Source organism: Epinephelus lanceolatus, chromosome 9 (assembly GCF_041903045.1).
Source record: "Epinephelus lanceolatus isolate andai-2023 chromosome 9, ASM4190304v1, whole genome shotgun sequence".
Lineage (NCBI taxonomy): Eukaryota > Metazoa > Chordata > Actinopteri > Perciformes > Serranidae > Epinephelus > Epinephelus lanceolatus.
This window is the reverse complement of record NC_135742.1, coordinates 44,310,046-44,330,475: the sequence shown is the minus strand read 5'-3', so window position 1 is coordinate 44,330,475 and position 20,430 is coordinate 44,310,046. Positions and strand designations below refer to the sequence as shown.

The 20,430-nt window shown below is 40.3% G+C and overlaps 1 protein-coding gene across 1 annotated transcript; it reads right to left on the bottom strand.

Annotated features, from left to right (window-relative positions):
* Positions 1 to 6,980: 6,980 nt before the first annotated feature.
* On the bottom strand, positions 6,981 to 20,154 carry LOC117253220 (Golgi-associated plant pathogenesis-related protein 1-like). The gene is made up of 7 exons (XM_033620614.2): positions 20,086 to 20,154; positions 18,970 to 19,071; positions 18,724 to 18,750; positions 18,317 to 18,523; positions 13,729 to 13,812; positions 9,466 to 9,615; positions 6,981 to 7,161 (listed from the first exon to the last, which is right to left on the bottom strand). Exons 2-7 carry the CDS (start codon positions 18,995 to 18,997, stop codon positions 7,157 to 7,159), a joined length of 501 nt encoding a protein of 166 aa, XP_033476505.1. The 5' UTR covers positions 18,998 to 19,071; positions 20,086 to 20,154; the 3' UTR covers positions 6,981 to 7,156.
* Positions 20,155 to 20,430: the final 276 nt, after the last annotated feature.

The window sequence follows — 20,430 nt, the reverse complement described above, 5'->3', positions numbered from 1 at the left end:
GGGGGGGGGGGGGGGGCAACCTCAGTTACTTACACCTTTTGTTGTCCCTCTTCTCTGGAACAAACAGCCTGATCAACTGAGATCTGTCACATCTTTGTCTACCTTCAGAGATGATCTCCAAGATGTAGAGAGGGTTGAGTTGGATGGAATAATGAGGGGAAGGATGAAAAGGGGTTGAGTGTTTGGGGATGGATGGAGTTGAACTGAACTGATGGTGACGCTGGAGGGTTTATAACCCGGGGGTAAAGACCGAGGGTATAGGTGGACGCATCTTGATGTGCTACGTCATCCCCCTGGGGGTTCATATCCAGGATTGTCTTGTTATGAGGTGACAGTGCTAGCAGCTGAGCTACTGTGTTGCCCTGCTCAGAAGGAAGTGAGGAGAAGAATGGCGTTTGGGGGTGAGGGTTGTAAGAAGTGATGGTGCTTCTCAAAGTTGAGGATGCTTCCTTGGTAGGACGGGTCCTTCATAATCGGGTCCTACAGAGGCTTAGCATGACCCCTGCCTAGCATTTAGTGAGTACACATTGGAACAGACTAGTGAGTACCCAAATTTGTCGCTTAAGAGACCCCGCCTTCAAATCCAATTATGGGTACTTCATGCCCGTTGAAGATACATACATGCAGCCTTGGAAATTCACTGAAGTAGGGACTCAAAGGATCCCTGACATTGGAACAGTCCTTCGATGAGATTCGATGACGTAGCTTCCTTGAAATTCAGTCAGTCCTTGGCTTTGAGAAGCACCAATAGAGATTATGATTGCTAACATACAAAATTAAAATCTTAGCATGCCAGCATCATTGGTGTTTTAGCATGCCGATGTTAGAATTTAGTTGAACCACTTTGTTTAAGTAGAGCCTCACAGGCTGCTGACCTGGTTGTAGACTCTTGCTCTTGTTTTCTAAATTTAGTCTCTTTCTTCTGTACATGATACTATATGCATATTAATGTAAAGCACACTCAGTGCACTTGTAATGGCATGTGCTATATAACAACGCCACCTTGTCTTCACTTAATTTGGGGAAACACTAGGAATACACAGTGGTGGTGGTTGGAAGAAAGACATTTCTATTTGTATCAACAATGAATGAATTTGTTATAAAAAGTTGTGTTTTCATTTCCTTAGAATGAGCTGTTTATATATATATGAGGAGCAGGTCCTCATCTACGGTGATGGGACAATAGGAACAAACCAAACACTGGCTCTAGAAGCCCCTCCATGCCGAGCCAAGGGGAAGTCATTTGTCTGTTTGTTTTGGAGAGGCAGAGACCTCTGCTGATAATTTGGCTCTTGGTAAAAACTTCCTGAATGGGGAGCCCACTAGCTCACCTGGTTGAGCAGGTGCCCTTGTTGTGTCCTTGCCGCAATGGCCACAGGCTCGATTCCAACCCATGGCCCTTTGCTGCATGGTATCCCTGCTTTCGCTCCCCCTCAAATAAAGGCAAAAAAGCCCCTAAGATATTCAAAAAAACAATGAACATCAAAGGAATTGTAACTGGGAGAAGTTTCAGCTGGTTGCAGTCTGCAATCTGCTGTGTCAGAAGCCACTCAATCCCCCTAAATTTTACACACTGAAACTGTTAACATTTGATTTAAACGTATGTTACTAGTGTCATTGAGAAAAATTCTTTGCTGTGTGCAGACTAAATGAACTCTTTATCTTAAAGTTTTACTGAACACATTAATCTTGCCAAATAATGCATGCACTCAAAATCCTGAGCTGGTGCTTTAAAAAATTCTAAACCACCACACAGAGGAACCATCTGTATATTGTGCATACTGGATTAATTCTCTCTGCTTGACTCAGCAACAGACAATTGTAGTGTGGTTGACTGAACCTCAAAGAAAGAAATAATGAATCAGGGTTTCTTCTGCATTCATGACAGTGTTGTTAGAGGCGGAAGAGCAAGCTCCTGTGTCAAAGCCATATTTCTGAGAAGCTATAGCCACAAGGGGGCACTTTATATCAGCCAAAGACAGGGCTGATGGGGGATCAGGCTAATATTTTATGAATGCTTGTATTTCATGGTCACTTTAGGAGTAAGGTGATAATCACATACAGGTATGATCATGCACTAACAAGTGTGCATGTTCAGGGTCATCCAGCAGCCCTCTCAGTGCATACATACCTGTACATGATCAGTTTCATCCTAACAGCACGCGTGTCTGCTGCTGTGACTCTTTGATAATGGACAGGTTTTCCTAGCATACGATCCTGCTCCACAAACCTGGACAGAGGACATGAGGCAAAACAGACAGACACAGAATACATTCATTCTTATCTACACAACTTCCTCCTGATACACTGCATCTTTGCATTACTGTCAGTTATGTAAATCATTCCACAACCATAAACCATGGATTACCAGAACCATTCAGAATCATTCAGTCTGAGTGCAGTATTTAATATCTAATATAAAGCAGAGAATTTGTTCCCATTCTAATATGAAATAGCACACTGATCCTGAAAGGTTTATATTGTGTGGCTGTTACCTTTCTCATGGTTCTTAATACTAACTGGATGCAAATGAAATTAATAATTTATCACACCATGCTGTGCATTTCTAAGTATCATCTTCATGTAACATGTAAGTGCTTTATTGGAAATGAGGTCACTGGATTTTAATTATATGCTTTCAAATCTATTTCAGTCATAAATGACAGAGGTAAATAAACACCATATAAAACATGTTGTATTTAAGTTGTTGGTTTTTCATTCTCAAAACATTAGATCTCTTTTTTTTGTGCGTGTGCACATCCTGCTTTTCAGAGCAAAAGAGCACATTCTGTTGTGTTACGCTGCCACTTAGTGGTACTTTCTGGAATTGTTTTCACAGGGACAGTAGATGCCACAGGAGCTGAAGATAATTCAACTTCGTTCAAGTCTATAGCCCTTGTTTACATTAAGTTGCCTGATTGTTTATGTAGGTATGACATAAGTAATTGTTGATTTTGAAATAACTAAAACATTATTCTTGATGTTAAGGGGGAACTACATCCATTCATGCCTCTTTCTAATTCCTTTGCATCTTTTGGCATCTCTTTGTGATCATTTTGAGTCTCTTCCTGGTCAGTACATGTTTATATAAGTGACATTTTGCAGGTGTTGACCAGGGAGGCCCCTGACACTTTGGTCCCCTGGGCCTGTGCCCAGTAGGCCGGTTCAGTAATCCGTCCATGCACCCAGGGGAATGTTCTAAGTATATGCATACATTTCTGTTTCAAAACTGAGAATACTACAACAGAGTAAAGCTCATATAAAAAAAGAAAACAAACTGTGGGTCCACAAACTCAGTCTCCTATTCACTGTTTATGGAGCAGCTCATGTCTAAATACACTATGACGTCCCATTTCCTTCTCTGGTTTCTGGCTTTGAGAGAGAGTAGCTCATATTCACTAATATTGATTAAACCTTCCTTGGCCGAGGAAATAACATATTGGAATTCTCAATTTAGGTGGCTTACCCCTTTAATTTAAACAAAGTTAATAATGAATTGGGATTGATCACACCTTTTCACATTCTGCACAATGCATATGATATGAGCAACACGGTGCCTCTCGCCCAGTGTCAGCTGGGATTGGTTCCTGCACCTTGGGAGTATGTTAAGGTTATGTTACTACTATAGGTGACGAGTCATTTTTCACCCTTCTCACTAGTTTTAATGGGTTCCACATGAGAAGACTACTCAAGTTTGTTAGTTAGTTACACCCCTGAGGAATAAAAAAAAGTGTGTATCAATTCATAACAGCTTTCAATAAAGCAGCAGCAGTAAATAGTATGCTGAAACTGCTCTGTTCTAAATTATATACATTTTGTTTCATATTATCTATTGTTCTCTATAAATAATATTTTGCACATGCATTCCGAAAATGCTCATTTTTGTTTCTACTGCAATCATCTAAGAGCCCGAAAATGGCTCTTAACCTGTGGAGTTCTTTAACAAAGATTAATTCTTTAGTGCTGATTGTAAGGTTCTAAAATACGAACTACAATCATACCTACCCACAATGCCTTTCCTCTATATCAGGCAATAGGCTCGTTCGAGATGAACTGCGCCTCGCCTGGAAAGTAGACGAGAGCAAGCGGCCGCAGCGGGGGGCGGTGACAAAAAGCTGCGGTGAAGTCGGACAGTTTCCCGACAGTTTCCAGCAGCCTTCAGTCCGTACAGGAAGTCACAGACACACCTACATCCTGTCTGGAATGATGTCAATTCATTAAAAAAGTGATCAGACCCATATATCAGTTTGTTTTCACCATCAGTCACACAACATGTTTTCTGTTCGCAAAATAAACCTTCAAATCAGACAAATACAATCTTAATCTCTAAAATTTAACAAAAATGAGTAGTTTATCTAAAACGTCATCTTGTTGAGTCGACATCTGAACCAATCAGCTGTTAGATCAGGTGAGAGCCAGGCGGTGCAGTCGGTGGAGAGCAACTGCAGCGCCTGGCTCCACAAACTGCGGCCGCCTCGCTCTCGCGACTTTATCGCCGTCCACTTTTGTAATACGTCAGAGCAAGTCGGAATGAAGTCGGACACAAAACTAACCGGCATGCACTGTGCGCCGATCGCTGGTGATCGAATTTGCGCAGGACTGGCTCATCTCGAATGAACCTATTAGTAGGTGTCCAGATGTTATCAGGGCTGTCAGAGCTGCATCCCATCACTCATCATAGCTTCATAGAATACAATAGAATAGCTTCATTGTCATTGTACAATACTTCATACAACGAAATTTAAAGTGCAAACTTTTAAGTGCCCCAGAATATAAAAAAAAACAATATGCAAAAATACAATAAATAATAAAAAAGCACAACAAAAACAACAAATAAATAGTGACACTCAGAGGAGATCTCAGTCTATGGAGCACACAACCCACATTTTCAGTACTTCGGTGCAGAGTTCAGTTCAGAGTCAGAGACCCTCTCCACACTGTCTCCTCCAATGAACAGTGGTTGAATGACGCTCTTTTTTGCCCTCCTAAAGTCTACCACCATCTCTTTTGTCTTGGTAGTGTTTAGGATCAGGTTGTTTTCCGTGCACCACACCGACAGCCGCTCCATCTCATCCCGATACACTGACTCATCCCCCCCTGAGATGAGCCCCACCACGGTGGTGTCTACAGCGAACTTTATGATGCAGTTGCTGGCGTGTGTGGGGGTACAGTCATGCGTGTATAGGGTGAAGAGTAGTGGACTCAGCACACAGCCCTGTGGAGAGCCGGTGCTGAGGCTGATGGCTGAGGAGAGGTGGGGACCTGCTCTTACCCTCTGGGGGCGGTCTGTGAGGAAGTCCTTTATCCATAGACAGGTGGAGTGTGGTATTCCCAGTTCCGACAGTTTGGTCACCAGTCTGCCAGGTAGGATGGTATTAAAAGCAGAGCTTCATGAACACCTTGTAATGACAAACCCTAAGCCTATTTTATAGGCCTCTGCTCTAAAATTGCATAGCCTATCCATAATGAAATGAATATATCTCTGCAACCACAAGGTCTATTTGAATACTTTTGGTGTCATGGTAAAGGGGACACTTGTGAGATTTGTTAAGATGTGTAAATATCAGTATATGTGTTATATGTGAGGAGTAAATGAAGATGGCACACAGCACAAATGAAATATTTTGAGGTTCGCCTAAAAAAAAAAAAAAAAGCATTTTTAGGAAGAGTATCCCTTTATAGTACATAGTACAATAGTACAATATGTGAACACTAACTCTGCAAAGGTTGATTCTGATAAAGTGAAGCAGAACAATATTAGAGAGATTTTAGTACAGAAAATTCAGGCGAGCTCTGCAAAATTGCATCATGTTTGCATGTGATTTTTGTCATGTACAATCCTATATCTTTCATTTTTTGTTTCTGTAAAACCCTACTGATGTTTAGGGTATACATATACAACGGTCTGTTTCGTTTTTTTACTTGATTTCCCACTCCAGACTGACCAATATACACCTACTACATTTGAACCTGAGTTTCTATTCTGAGCTTTGTAGGCCCATATCTCAGAGACTGACAGCACTGTAAGCCAATCAGAGTCAGCAGAACGCGTTGTGGGGAGATATCGGCTGCTGTGAGTGGTCATTGTTTTTGTCCCCCCGGAACCTTTTTTTCCGCCCAGATTCATTTGAATGACGGACAACTTTCGGTAGTACGCGAACGGAGCATGAAACAACAGCAGAATGCGCATTTTACGGCGAAATTAATAAGGTAAGAGCCATATTACAAATATATTTTGGCAAAGAGATTTCTGTTGTTGTTGTTGTTCTTTGGGCTGTAGCTCTGTGATGGTTAAAGGGAGAGTGATTTGGATACAATCATACATGTAGTATACATGTGGAAAGAGTGGAGTCTCAGCTTTCATTTGAGATGAATGGTGTGTGTTTTGAATAACATGTAGTTGAGTTAGAGCCCGAAATATACCGAGTGGGTCGAGATATCGGTGCTGTTTGGAGTTGCTGGAGTTAGTTGTTGTTGTTTATTTAGTTGATATTAAAAAGTTTTCAGCATGTAAAAAGTTTTTTTTACAGCCTTGTAGCTGAGGTTCTGCTGTTAAATTTGATGGGCAACATCACTATATTCTTCTGATCAGTGTATTGATACACACCAGGCCTTTATTAGCAGCTCTAGACGTTACCCAACTGGGGGACTTTAGGGTTCAACAGGTTAAAAGCAGAGCTTCATGAACACCTTGTAATGATTTAGACTACCTACTATTTATTGTATCCAACATTACATGCTTCAGTATATTGGAATATCAGGAGTAAGGCTCATAAGATAATTGAATACACTGATTATACTCAGTGATGATTGGTGGATAGTAATTTATATCAGCTCGGACTGCATTTATGCCATGGGTGAAATTTTCTGACATATACTGCATAAAAACTGAAAACACCAATTCTACATTGATTTACTGAACCTCAGTACAATCACAAGTATTTTAAATCAAGACAGTCTTATACAACAGCATGTTTTATTTGATGTTTTTTACTTATTGACAACATGGAAAATTCAACAACAGTGTGTTGGGGGTTGCAGAGATGGTCAAGGTCCTCTACAACGATGTGCAAGTTTTCCTCAGACTCACTTCATCTCCCTCACTGGACGTATTTTCTGCTCCACCCTCCTCTGCCAGCTGTAAAATGCACAGCCTTTATGCTGGAAAGTGACAATAAATACTGGTGAGACATGCAAGTGTTCAACTGATGATGCTAAAGCATGAGAAGACACTGCTGCAGGAAATACGTAAGTATTCTTAAAATCTGCACCAGATGAGAATGAGTCAAATTCATCTAGCTGACTCAGAAGTGGCAGCATGAGATGAAACATCTGTCCTTGATGATTGAGACTGAAGCATCTGCTTTCCACAGAGTGAGCAGAGGATATTTAGCTTACGGTTGCAGCATCAGGGTTATTTAAAAAAGGTACTCATGTTTTCCCCCTTAAAAGGATGGTTCAGATTTTTTGAAGTGGGGTTTCATAGGTTACTTATTCAATCTGTTCTCATCCCAACTTGTCACATATTGTTGCTTGGTCAGTGCCGTTGACATCTCAGCTCTACTGCATGTCACTAACTCGGCTTCTTCTCCGGAGCCTTTGTGCTCCACTGTCTCAGGTGTTAACTTTTTTTAACTTATTGCAGCGGTGCCTGGATAGTGTGACTTGTGTGGTTGTGCTGCTGCCGTGGTCCTGCCAGATGCCTCCTGCTGCTGCTGTTATCATTAGTCATACTTCTACTGTTATTATACACATATGATTATTGTCACATATGTATACTATCAGATATTAATATATACTTTCAACATATTGTACCACAATATGTCTAATTAGAATTATATTATTACTTTAGTTAATGTTGTTTTAAGCTACTGTCATTTCCGTCTGTCCTGCATCTCTCCCTGTCTCTGTCTCTCTTTCTGTCTCACTGTGTCATACGGATAGCTGTTAATTTATCATGTTGATCTGTTCTGTATGACATCTATTGCATGTCTGTCCATCCTGGAAGAGGGATCCCTCCTCTTCCTGAGTTTCTACCATTTTTTCCCCGTTAAAGGTTTTTTTGGGGAGTTTTTCCTTATCTGCTGCGAAGGTCCTATAACAGAGGGATGTCGTATGCTGTAAAGCCCTCTGAGGCAAATTGTGATTTGTGGTATTGGGATTCATAAATAAAATTGATTGATTCATTGATTGAAAACACCTTGTACCTATGTTTACTTTATTGTGCAACACAAGCCTGTGGTTAGGTTTGGAAAAAAAACGGTTTGGCTCTACATTCAAACAGGAAGTGAACACGAGCTCTCGGGTGAAAGTCTAGGGTTTGTTGGACCCATCAACCACCCCTCCCTATAGGCACTTTCCAGCTCCTTATATTATGTCATTACCGGCAGCGTTTCAACCTGATGCCATCCAGTGGTGTATCATACAGCTGTGACAAGTGCTGTCCAGCTGACCAGCAGCAAATCATAACACTGTAAAAGATTCCGTCTGTCCGCATTACAAACTGCCGTACCATACCGCTGCAAAAGGTGGATTTTGGCATTGGTGTCTGATGCCGAAATCACATGCAAAGCTGCTCACAACCAGCTGGGATATTACATACAGTAGATGTCAGTTGGGACGCCCCCAGTTTAGAGAAGCGGGCTGGAGTCTGACATTGAAGCTAACCAATGTACTGCAGCTGAGGGGTCAGCAACAAAACATATTTTAGCCACCTAAAAAAGTCCAACCTAAAAATATCAAGATCATTTTAAGTGTACACTATATTGAGAGTATTTTCACACTGCTTTACCCTAATGGCAGACAGTGATTTCCAACAGAAAAATGAAGCCGTTACATCACTCTCTTCAAAACCAGACTCCAATGAGAAAAACAGTGATATAACACTGCTGAACACGGGAGCTGCTGGGGCTTCTACTGTGTTCAGCAAGCTTAAATTGGAGTCTGGTGGCTTTGTCAAGAGCATAGATGGGGAACTAATGAACTATGGCTTCTCCGTCGGGGCAGTCTGTCTGATGGAAAGGTAAAGCTGTGAAAATACTGTCATTATAGCATACTTAGACTTTTTTTTAGGTGGCTAAAATACATTTTGTTGCTCACCCCTCCACAGCAGTACATTGCTTAGCTTACTTGTCAGACTCCAGCCTGCTCCTCCGAACTGAGGGCATGCTGGCTGACATTTACTGTATGTATTATGCAGACTGTCCCTTCAGGTACTTGTGTAATTGTACTTACGGTTACTTTCCACCACTGGTCTTTGGTGTGATGTAATCTTAATTTGGATAAAACCATGTCTTCAAGGCGTAATCATGTTGCATTTACAAGATGCAGTGAAATATTTAAAGGTTAAACAGATACTTCTCTGGATCTACAAATTTGAAAAGCTGACTTCTGCTGCCTTGCAAGGTAATGTGCTTCATCTCCTACTCCAATAATAAAATATGCAAAATTTTGGTAATATATTACCTAGTGGGAGGACGTTTTCAGCAAAGTGTTCCGCCCCCATCATGTTGCCAGTTGGCCGGTACTGCCCAACCACAAAGACAGTTTTGCCATCAGTGGCCATACCAACGCCCAGTTCAGTGCTCTCTTTCCACACTACCTGAGTAAAATGACCTGCAGGAGGACACACAGTGGTGTAGTAAGGTCAAAGTATGACACTATATGTAACTTGCAAAAGAAACGCCATCTTCCAATGTTGTATAATATGCATAATACTTTATATTTATGCTGTGTTGCTACAGGCTACAAGTCATTTTCAATGGAAGCTGGTGACATGAAGCTACAAACTGACCCCTGACATTTGTCATTGAGGATGGACATGAAATGTCATCCAATGATGTGGTATGGTTTTAGATGTTGTTCTGTGTTATTTCGTGTAGTTACCTTACACTGTGCTAACTTTCTGTGCATGGCGCTGCACATGCAATGCAATCGGGTGGCAAAATCTGATACTAAAGTGGGGCTCAGAAATTGATGAAACCCACAGATATATTTTTGACCAAATACAAACTTTAGATGAAGTTCAGTCGAGGTGCTTTGTTGCAAGAGGCAGACACACAAGCCTGTGACTACTTAACAGCATTAACGAGCGCTTGAGTCCAACAGTGACGAGGCGATAGTTTAGCTGGTCTTGCTGTTGCATTGTAGCTTGTAGTGTTAACACAGCATAGAGTCCCCCAGAAATGAGTCCTGAAACACACTCAGTGGGTTTTTTGCATGGGTTTTTAGTAAGATGGCTGTAATAACGTCTGTGGTTAACAAAAGCTTAGGAGATGTCTATGTTTTGTTCTACCACATAAAATATGTCAGTACCCATTTGTCAATTTCAAAGCTTTTATGTTTCCAAAAAAAGTGGTTGCTAACTAGTGGCTAAATAAGACTACATGACGTAATGATGCCTAACACGTCTTTGTACATGTACTGTGGTGGCGACGTTAAGTCATGAGACCATGGTGTAGTTAGTTTATAGCCTAGTTTTTACGTCAGGTGATTGAATTTAGTCTCCAAAAGTCATAAACGTGATGTTCATTTATGAAGATTACCTTGCCGACCAAAATGTATAAGTATCATAAACGTTTGTTCTCCACAGAGCTTATTTTCTGCAATAATGCAAAATCCAGTAGAAAAATCCCATAGGCTTTTTTGACAAGGGAACAAGTGTGACGCTAACTTAAGTGTCAGCCTACATAAAAATGCCATCCTTTAGCCACTCTATTAGCCTACATGTAAAATACATCCTGCGACTACATTCAAACAAGTACATAAGGTTGATGTTAGCCTAGATTCTTTTCCCCAATGTATCTAATAATTACAGAGCACCATAACAAAGTAGTACTTTTTTTATTAGTATCTTCTTATTCTTATGGCTTAATCTTCAAATGATAGATATTTTAGGGATACAGATGTTGGGATTCATAGGACCACAGATGATTTGTCATTTGTTAAAATCTAAACTGGACATGTGAGGGCTCTCCTTGTCTGCATGCTCTTTGTTCTTCAAACAAAGACAACTATTTGACACTCATCTCCACAGGAGATCACCTCACACCTCCCAGTGAAACCAGTCGTCAAACTTGATTGGACAGTACTGTTACAGTGACATGCCCCTCTGTGATTTCACTGTAACAAACTCTAAAGGCCCGTTTCCACCGCAGGAACTTCGGGGTAATTTTACGGGGCCGGGGCTGTTGGTGCGTGTCTCCACCGCAGGAACCACCCCCGAAGGACAGAGTTCCGGAACTTTTACAGGGGCTAAATAAGTCCCTGCCTCGAGGTAGGTACTCAGAACGGCCCCAAAAGACTCCTGGCTGGGGCTTGGGGATTACTTGGTGCTGATTGGATATACTCAAGGAGGAATGTGACGACAACAGAAAGCAACAAAATAGCCGGCATTTTTAAAACTCAGCAGACGAGGGTTAGCTCGTTCATATAGCTTCCGCCGCCATCTAAAAAAAACTCACTAAATGGCCCGTGAAAAAAAGAGTTTTTCCAGCGGATATCTTAGTTACAACATGATTGAGCTAGCAAAGCAGTTTTGTGTTGATATGTGCGGTATTTATTCAGTTATGGGAAGTCACGATGTCTAGAAAGCATCAGCTAATAGCAGCAGCAAAGCTAACATCAGGACGTCATCTGTTAAAAGCCTCCCGTTGTCGGATACGACATGAAACTACTCCAGTTAGCTCAATCATGTTGTAACTAAGAAATCCGCTGGAAAAAATATTTTCTTCACAAGCCATTTAGTGAGTTATTACAGACACCGCTACTGGCTAACGGTGTCCCTACGTCGCCCCGGCCAAAATGGTCGCGCAACGATTACGTCACATCCAGAGCCCGTAACTTTACAGGAACCTTCCTCATACTCCGCTCTCTCAATGGAGACACAGCGGTTGAGAGGGCCGAGCGAGAGGACGTTCCTGTAGTAGTTCCTGCCCCCCAAATAGTACCAGGAACTTCTTCAGTGGAAACGGGCCTTAAGATAAGTTCTGCATCCTCTCAGACTCTTCTTCTTTTCTGCTGGGCTGGGACCAGCCCAGATGCTCTCTTGCTCGTTGACCTGCCGAGCAGCCCACACCTCTTTGCCCTGAGCTGTGGACCAGCCCAGAGGTGCCCAGACAAGCCTCCTTTTTCTCTTGGGCTTCCAACAAGCTCAGACCCTTGCTCCTTGCCCTGAACCATCAAAGGTGGGGCAATCACAGACTCTCTTAACCTGATCCAAAGAAGTTAGCGGTGCAAGCACAAGGTTTGTGGCTGACTTTCCAGCGACAAGGAGAACCAAGTTGAGTTAGCACCCCAGTGTCTAACTCTGCAAGGACCCCAAGTGACCAGCTTCCTCAGATTTGCACCTTTGGAACAAGGACACAACAAAGACTGCTTCTGGAACCACAGCTCTTTCCAGCCTTCTTCTGCTGGCTAACAAAAGCAGCACACCACAAAGTGACTCTTTCTTCCATCCGTTCAAGGATCGATAACGTAACAACTGGGCATAGCTTAATCACAGCTTTACAGGCTAAGCAAGACTGTTAAACTTGTATGTAATTTAATGCTGTTTCTTGAGTAAATTGTGATTGTTTGCAGTTAGGTCATTGGTTAGCTGGCTTTGTCAAAGCTAAGTGTGTAGATTGCTAATGCTGTTCACAGACAACATCTTGCATGCAACTAAACATCCTCTGCATTGATCCAGACCGTTTGCAACACATATCACATTCTCATAAACTCATTTACAATAGGCTTTCAACAGAGCTACACCCAAAGAGGCAACTCAAAGTTCCCGCTTCTCTTCCTTTGTCTTTGTCCTGACCACACGGTTAGACAAAAACCTCCCCCGATCTGAAGCCAGCTTTGATTTGGCCATCTTGTAGTTCTCTGTTGTCAGCCATTTTGTTTTGTAGGCCAAACGGCCCTTTTGATCACCACACCTGCCTCTCTCTCTCTCTCTCTCTCTCTCTCTCTCACACACACACACTCACACACACACACACACACATGCATATACACACACACATATACACACACCAAGCTTGTATATAGTTTGTAAGTTAGAATTTGTGTGTTTTGGTTTTGCTTTATTTACTTCATGAATAAATATAAAATGTTGCACAAGAATGAATGAATAGTCAACCTCTGCTGCGTCAAGAACTCCGAAATCCTTCAGGCTTTAATTAAATTTGGTTATTGTTATTAATTTAATTATTAATCAAAATTCCAATTTGATAGTTTAGTGAACTTTTGAGACAGATATCTTTTACTGGCTATCATTTTCCCTTTCCGGGAATGGTGCCCCACGAGGTGATTTTATGTAAATTAAGTCACATTATTTAACATAATTACTAATTGTTATTAATAATGATTCATTATTTCTGATAGCCAATTTGATGCTTTAATTGGAGATCTATAACAAGGTCAGGTCCGTGTTAAGGCTTTAATCCCAACCAATGATGCCGCCGTGTAAAACATAGCACTGGTGCCTAGATCACAACACATAGTATCCCCTCTTTTATAGTACCACCAGAATAACTTACAATATTAATGGTGCACCTTGGTGAGGCCTAATATTGTTGTTCCCAACATAAATGGTGCCTCCGTATGACACCAAAAGTTGTTGTTCCCAACATAATTGGTGCCTCCGTGTGACGCCCAGAAATGTTGATCCCGACACAGATACATATCTGTCTATCTCTATTTATGGCTTTGCTTGAGGAATCCATCCGGTGGGTTTAATTTTACCAATATTGCTCATGTATCCAGGCCTGCTCCAGTTGTAATTCTTGATCTCATTGTACCAAGAATCCACAGCCTCTCTCCCTAAAACTGAACAAGAGACAGAAAAAAAAGAACATAATATGAACATTTGAATTGGCAGCTGGAGTCAGAGAAGGACAGTTTAGCTAACAAGCAAACTGCGATGACAAAGAAGGGATTCTCATTTTTAAAAAATTACAGAAATGACAAAATGACTTCTTTAAAGCAAGCCTGTGAAACTTTAAATTAAAATTACAGGTGGGTGGTAATTGGTAAATGATAGTGTTACACTAGAGGAAGTACAATTCATTTCAAAGAACTGAGTCAGGAATGTCTTAAAGAATCTAACATATATACCAGAACAAGTAAGGCTGTAGCAGTAAAACCTTGAATTGTTTTTTTTTTTTCTTTTGCTTAATAATTCAGGGTTCAAGCCTGAAGGACTGAAATCTGTTGTTTTTGCTTTGACTTCATTTTTTCCTCGAGAAATGTTTTTGCAAATTCCTGTGAGAAGGTACATTGTATAGTTACCTATAATTTTCACCAGTGGTTGGAAGTTGTGAGTGTGCAAATACTGCTCAACAAATATGATGCCAGTTAGCCTGATGAGGGCGCTATATAATTGGGGGCTCATTAAATATTTGAAAGGTCATGCCCCTCACACTGTAAGTCCCATTGATTTGAAATGTGGCACACAAGTGCAGCTCAATGTGTTCCATGAAAAACATGCAAGAACCATTAAGGTATAGTCAGGCGGCTTAGCAAAATAATGGGGACGCGCCGGACAAAAGCACCAAATTTTTTTTATGTGTTCTCCATCACCATAGCTTTCAATTTAGAAGGGGAGCCGCTTCATCACAATGGTGGAAGGCAGCCATTTTGGATTTCCAAGATGGCCGCCATGTAAAATCTATAAGTGCCAATATCTCAGCTTCCAGTCTACTTAGAAGGTCAATCTTGGTGTCAAAATACACATTTTCTGGGTCAAGGAATGCATTGAAGCTATTAGGAATATCACTAGATGATTGTTTGTGCCAATATTAAATAATTTGGTTTGTTCCTTCACGAAAGACTGGTGCTGAAATGCGCTGGAGATTGTTTCTATGTCTAATATGACCATGCCATTATAAAGGTATTTGACTTTTTAAAGAGATTGCTTTGAAACTTCTTTGTGATGTCTATATGTATCCCTAACCAAAGAGCAACTCCAAGAAATATTTTGAGTCCAGGAATTACTCCTACCCAAACATCGTTTGAGACAACAATATGCATTTGATGAAGTAAGCTAGAGTGATGCCAGTCACTCTGTACATGCTCAGTTAGACAGTTAGATGTTCAGTTATTGACACAAACTCCCAGAGAAATTTACCAGCAAGTGTTTTTAGGTTAAAAACAAAACAAAAAAGAAAATCCCAAAAACATTTCTATCAGAAGAATGCTATTTTTGGATGATGACATTGCTGTAAGTAGCTAGCAAGTAGCTAGCAAGTACAGGTTAATAACTAGGCTACCTAGCTAGCTAGTTTCAGCGGGTTAGGATTAGCCCTAACCAGTACTCAAGTTGTAAAAAAAAAAAAAAAAATCAGGCTTGATGGTGGACTTTTTCACATGGGGACATAATTTGTGCTGAAGACAGCGCAGAGGGTCTGCCATAGCACCACTGCTCTTACATAGTTAGGGTCAAATGCACAGGACAAGTCAAAATCATTTCTTCTTCTTCTTCTACTTGGGTCAACCGATCATACTAATAATAATCAAAGTCAATTTTGCTTTTAGAATATTGAATTATAGTGTATTTTTCAAAAAAGCAGTTAGTGGTATATGATCAAACTGGTATCTAAGGGTTATTTTTTAATTGTGATTAATTAAATCATATAAATTAAACAAGAACCCCTTCATGAAAAAAAATGAAAAAGAAATTGGGAAAAATTTTGATCTTTATTGTTACAAATACAAATATTGTAGGTTAAAATTCCCAACTTCAGGGCATGGAGTGCAAATTGAAACTTAAAATATAAAAATATATTAAAAATACAAATAATACAAAATACATAGAACCAATTCTATGGCTGCCTACCCCACTCTCCCCTGTCTCATAAAAGTTTCCAGAGATTTTCATAGTAATGCTTTTTGTTCTCAACATTTCTTGCCCTTGCTTGCTGGCCATAGTTATCCTCCTAAATTGTATCCTAAATTATTACATTTTTACATGTATCTCACCATAGCAAGTTGGAAGTTGACATATTCTGCCATATCTGAAGAACCATGATGGTGGGACATTCTGTCACTTCACAGCTGTCCAAAACATGTGGTTTGTGCCAGGTGGACATGATAGCCAGTATTTTTTCATTATTGCAAGAAATTCCATTGACTCATTCACAAGTCAAAAATGTGTTTTATCTGAAAGAAACATGCAATATTTACATAGTAATAATATTATTCCTCACTATATGAAGTGACTGATAACAAGATCTGTATAATGGATTGTAAAGAAATTTGTTAGGTTTTTATTTTGTAGACATTTGATCTGTATTTATAGCGTGATGGGATGACAGTACAATGATGTGTGTGGTATCCCTGGAAAGCTCTAGTCCTGCGCTTTCATGTGATATGTGTGGCATTTCTGTGCGACCCTGCATTCGCGAGTAATCCATCCAAGAGTAATGTGTGTGCAAAGCTGTATGAAAGCTCTGTTATACATCATTTTAGTGTAATTTTATCATTTTTTTGCTGTGAAAACATTGGACCACCGACAAGTGCTTAGTCTTGTTGGAAAGCTGCGGTTCCGCTGTTTCACGTGATGGCTTCTCGCTATGACGCACGGTTGCAGAGAAAATCCATAGAGAAGAACAAGTGTGAATTTGGATGCACTATGCATTGTTCGGGCGCTCTCTATAGAGCACAGGCATAACATCCACGGCGCAGCTCGCTGAGATATGATATAAACATATCTTTGCATGTGTGCCCTCGCCCACAGTATTTTACTCGATATGCATGAAACCAAAGGTAAAACTAAATATTGAAATAGCAGTTATACCACATTCATTCAAAAAAAATGACACAAGGGATGGAAAGGGGGGATGGCAGTTTTAGAAGGGGGATGATTTTGACCGTTTTTATTTCAAGGGGGATGCTATCCCCCCTCATCCCCCCTCAACTCGAGTACTGGCCCTAGCCCTAACCCTTACCCTTCTGCCAATGGCTTCAAAAGCATGCAGTGAGCTGGTGAAGTGTGGTTGTAAAAGCATAAGTGGTTGTGGTACAAAGTGCTCATGCAAGAAGGCACAATGGAAATGCACAGAGCTTTACAGTTGCAAATGTGATAGATAATTGGATTATGCTGTACTTGCAAACAACATTTTATAGTGTTTAAAAGAGAAGCTAATAAAGTTCAATTGAATTCAAATCATTCATGTCATCCATTCCAGATGCTTTTGTTGAAAATCATATGAATACATTCCCAGAATTAATATTTTTATTTGATCTTGGCATGAACCATTATCTAGTGACAGTGGCGTGCACAGACTTTTTGAAGGGCAGTGGCGAAAAGAAAAAAAAGGGCACTTTAGCGTGCATTTTGGCTCCCAAACGGGCACTTTAGCAAGCGTTTTTCAACAATTGGGCCACGAGGGGGGGCAAATGAATGGACCTAACTCCATAACTGTTGAGCCAATCATCAATTTGCAAGACATGTTTAGATAAGTACTGGCTGCATACCTTGAAAGTGTCATTAAAATCGACCATTAGGAGTCACGTGCAAAGTGCAAGTGCAAAAAAATAAAATAAAATAATAATAATAACAATAACAATAATATAACAAAATGGACATGGCATAACACAAATCAGACTATAAATCATAAATTGTTTGTCCACTCATCACAAAACTTGCAGGATATGTTAAATAATAATGTTGAACCACATGTGTAAATTATTTTAAAATTACTCAATAGGGGACACCACCAGTTCCAAAGAAGTGCATTGGCCTTTCGTAAAATTTAGCCATAAATCAATGACAGCCCGTGCAAATATCACTGAACACAGGGGATGTTTTTAACTACTTTATTGAACCATGTCCCCAGAATGTTTCTGCAATTAACCAATGGGAAGCGACAGAAAAGAAAAGCATGGCCCAGCACAAATTTGTACGTAAATGAATAAGCATCTGTCCTGTAATCACAATACCTGGTGGTCTTCAATGCAAGTGTTGTAAACTGTCAAAGGGCTTAATCCTACTCAGCTTTCAAGACTCAAAGGCCCATGCTGACTTGAATCCCAGAATCGCAGCTTGCAGCTATATTTCTGCTTTGTCTTTGTAAGTGGAGAGTAGTGGTATTTGTTCTTTTAAAAGTTACACTCTTGTATTGTACTCTACTATGAGCAATGCTGTACAGAACTTTTTTTTTTTTTTTGAATAAACAAATCTTTAAAAAAAAAACCTCAGCAGATGAACAAATAAATCAATCACCTAAAATAAAGAAATGATATTTGAATAGTGAGGCTAATGTTGAATAAAAAAGAATAACATAATGAAAGGATGCAAAAAAAGAAGAAATGGGTTTGGTGCATAATCCACCTGTCATGGTTGCTGTGCCCCTCTTAAGGTAGATGTTCTCTCCATACTCCATACTGCCACTGTGCTGAAGGGAGCCAATTGCCAGCAGGTGATCAGCCCATTTCTGAGCTGAAGAATTCAGCTCGCTGCTGAACCTCAACGGTGGCGTATTATGCTTCGCCCTGTAGGTGTTGTGGGTTTCCAGGAACTCCTTCTGAAAGCTTGTGTCTGTAGATATAAAGGCATTATTGACCGATGAGCTTTTAGCACTGAGAGGAAACGTATTGTGCAATCACTGAGGCTGGCATTTCAAACACTGTGCATGTTTACAAGGCAAATCCTGCCCTGAGATATTTAATATCTCCTAAATGATAATGCCTTGTATTTTCTTGTTGTGGGAAATAATTTCTGAGCAAAAATGCACTAACCTGCCATTGTGTCTGTGGTTATGAAAGCTGAAATGAAATAACAACAATGTTAAAAATGATCCATAAAAACACATAACATAAAAAATCCAATAAATGATTAAAAATTCAGTTACAGATGATTTAAAGAAATTATTATCCAGGTGCTCAGACATAGTGCGGTGGTGATAAAAAGAGTAATTCTATCCAGTCACTGTAACAAACACCTAATACAAATATCCTATTACTGCAGTGATCTCCAGCACTTACCTAGTTCTGGTATGAAGGGATGTCCCATAGAGATGCAGTTCCTTTTGCTGTCTTGAAGTCAGTATTTATAGACCTAAGCCGGACCTCTCCCAACTCGTCTGTCTGTAGGAGGAGACAGATACCCAGTCCTTGCCTGTATTTTTTTTACAATGCAACTTATCCTTTTTGAAAAAAAAAAAAAAAAAAGACTCATATTGTTTGCAGGAATTTCCACTCACATAACATGCAGATTTAAATGCAGTGATTGTTCTGTAGATTGATTTTTTTCCTCATTATTGTCTCCCTAATCAATAATTACCCAGATACTAGGCTATATTAAGGCATATCAGGCTGCAGATAAAATATTCTCCTTTTATGGAAGGTAATCAAGCATGTGATAAAAAGTAGGTGTTTTTCCAGTTCCTTGGTATTTCTTTGTTCAATGTTTGCTCATATAACCAAGTGAATCCAGAGATAATAACCAGGTGCACTGCACAGGTAAGTGTCTTATAACCATAAGCAATTAAAAAGGCAATCAAAGAGCAGCAGACATACACTTTGCCAAAGAAAACATGTAAACAGAGAGTGCGAGTGAAAATATGTTAAGCGTGTCGCACAGCGAAGAGCAGATTCCTTCCTGCCATCTGACAGCAGACATCATCTGCAGTTGCTGGTGGTTTTAACAAGTTGAAGCCTGAATTAAACAGACAAAAGACTTCAAATACACATGGATCTCATTAGCTTACTATAAACGACTGTGCTGCTCCACCCCATGCTTATGTTTACCACAAATCCACCAAATGTCATCCTGATCATAGTGATATGATGAGCTGTTTGCCCAAAGGATTTACTGTGGCCTCCTGTTGTGAATATCACAACATCAGTGCTTCTCACCCATCTTCAGCTCAGAACAAGTGAAGCTGTTTTGTATCTGTTTGTGTTAAAGTGACAGTGGAAGGGTAAAAGAGACAGTTTGGATTTTCTGAAATGAGGTTTTACGGGGTATTTATCCAAAGTCAGTATCATATCTACCGTAGATGTCAGTCGGCTGTCATGCCCTGACTGGAAAGTTGAGTTACCTTTTTGTTTCTCCCAGTGTTCTTTGTCTTGTACTTCCTGTTTTATGTTGATACTCACCTCTCGTCTTGTTTCAGGTCCCTCGTGTGTCTCCCTCTTGTGTGATTACCTGCCCTGACCTAATGTGTTGCACCTGTGTCTCACTGTCTCCCTCCCCCAGAGTATATAGTCTCAGTGTTCCCTTCCTTCTGTGCCAGTTCGTCTCGTTCCTTGTGAGCGTTCCAGCCTTTTGTTCCCTTGTGAGAGTACTTAGCCCTTTAGTTCCCCAGACCTGCTTTTTGCTTGTTGACTTAGTATTTTGCCTGCCGATTTGGACACTGTTGCCTTGCTTTTTGATATCCTGTGTACTGACCGCTTTCTGATTAAAGCAGCTGTGCGGAATTTTACATTTTCGTTGATTATAGT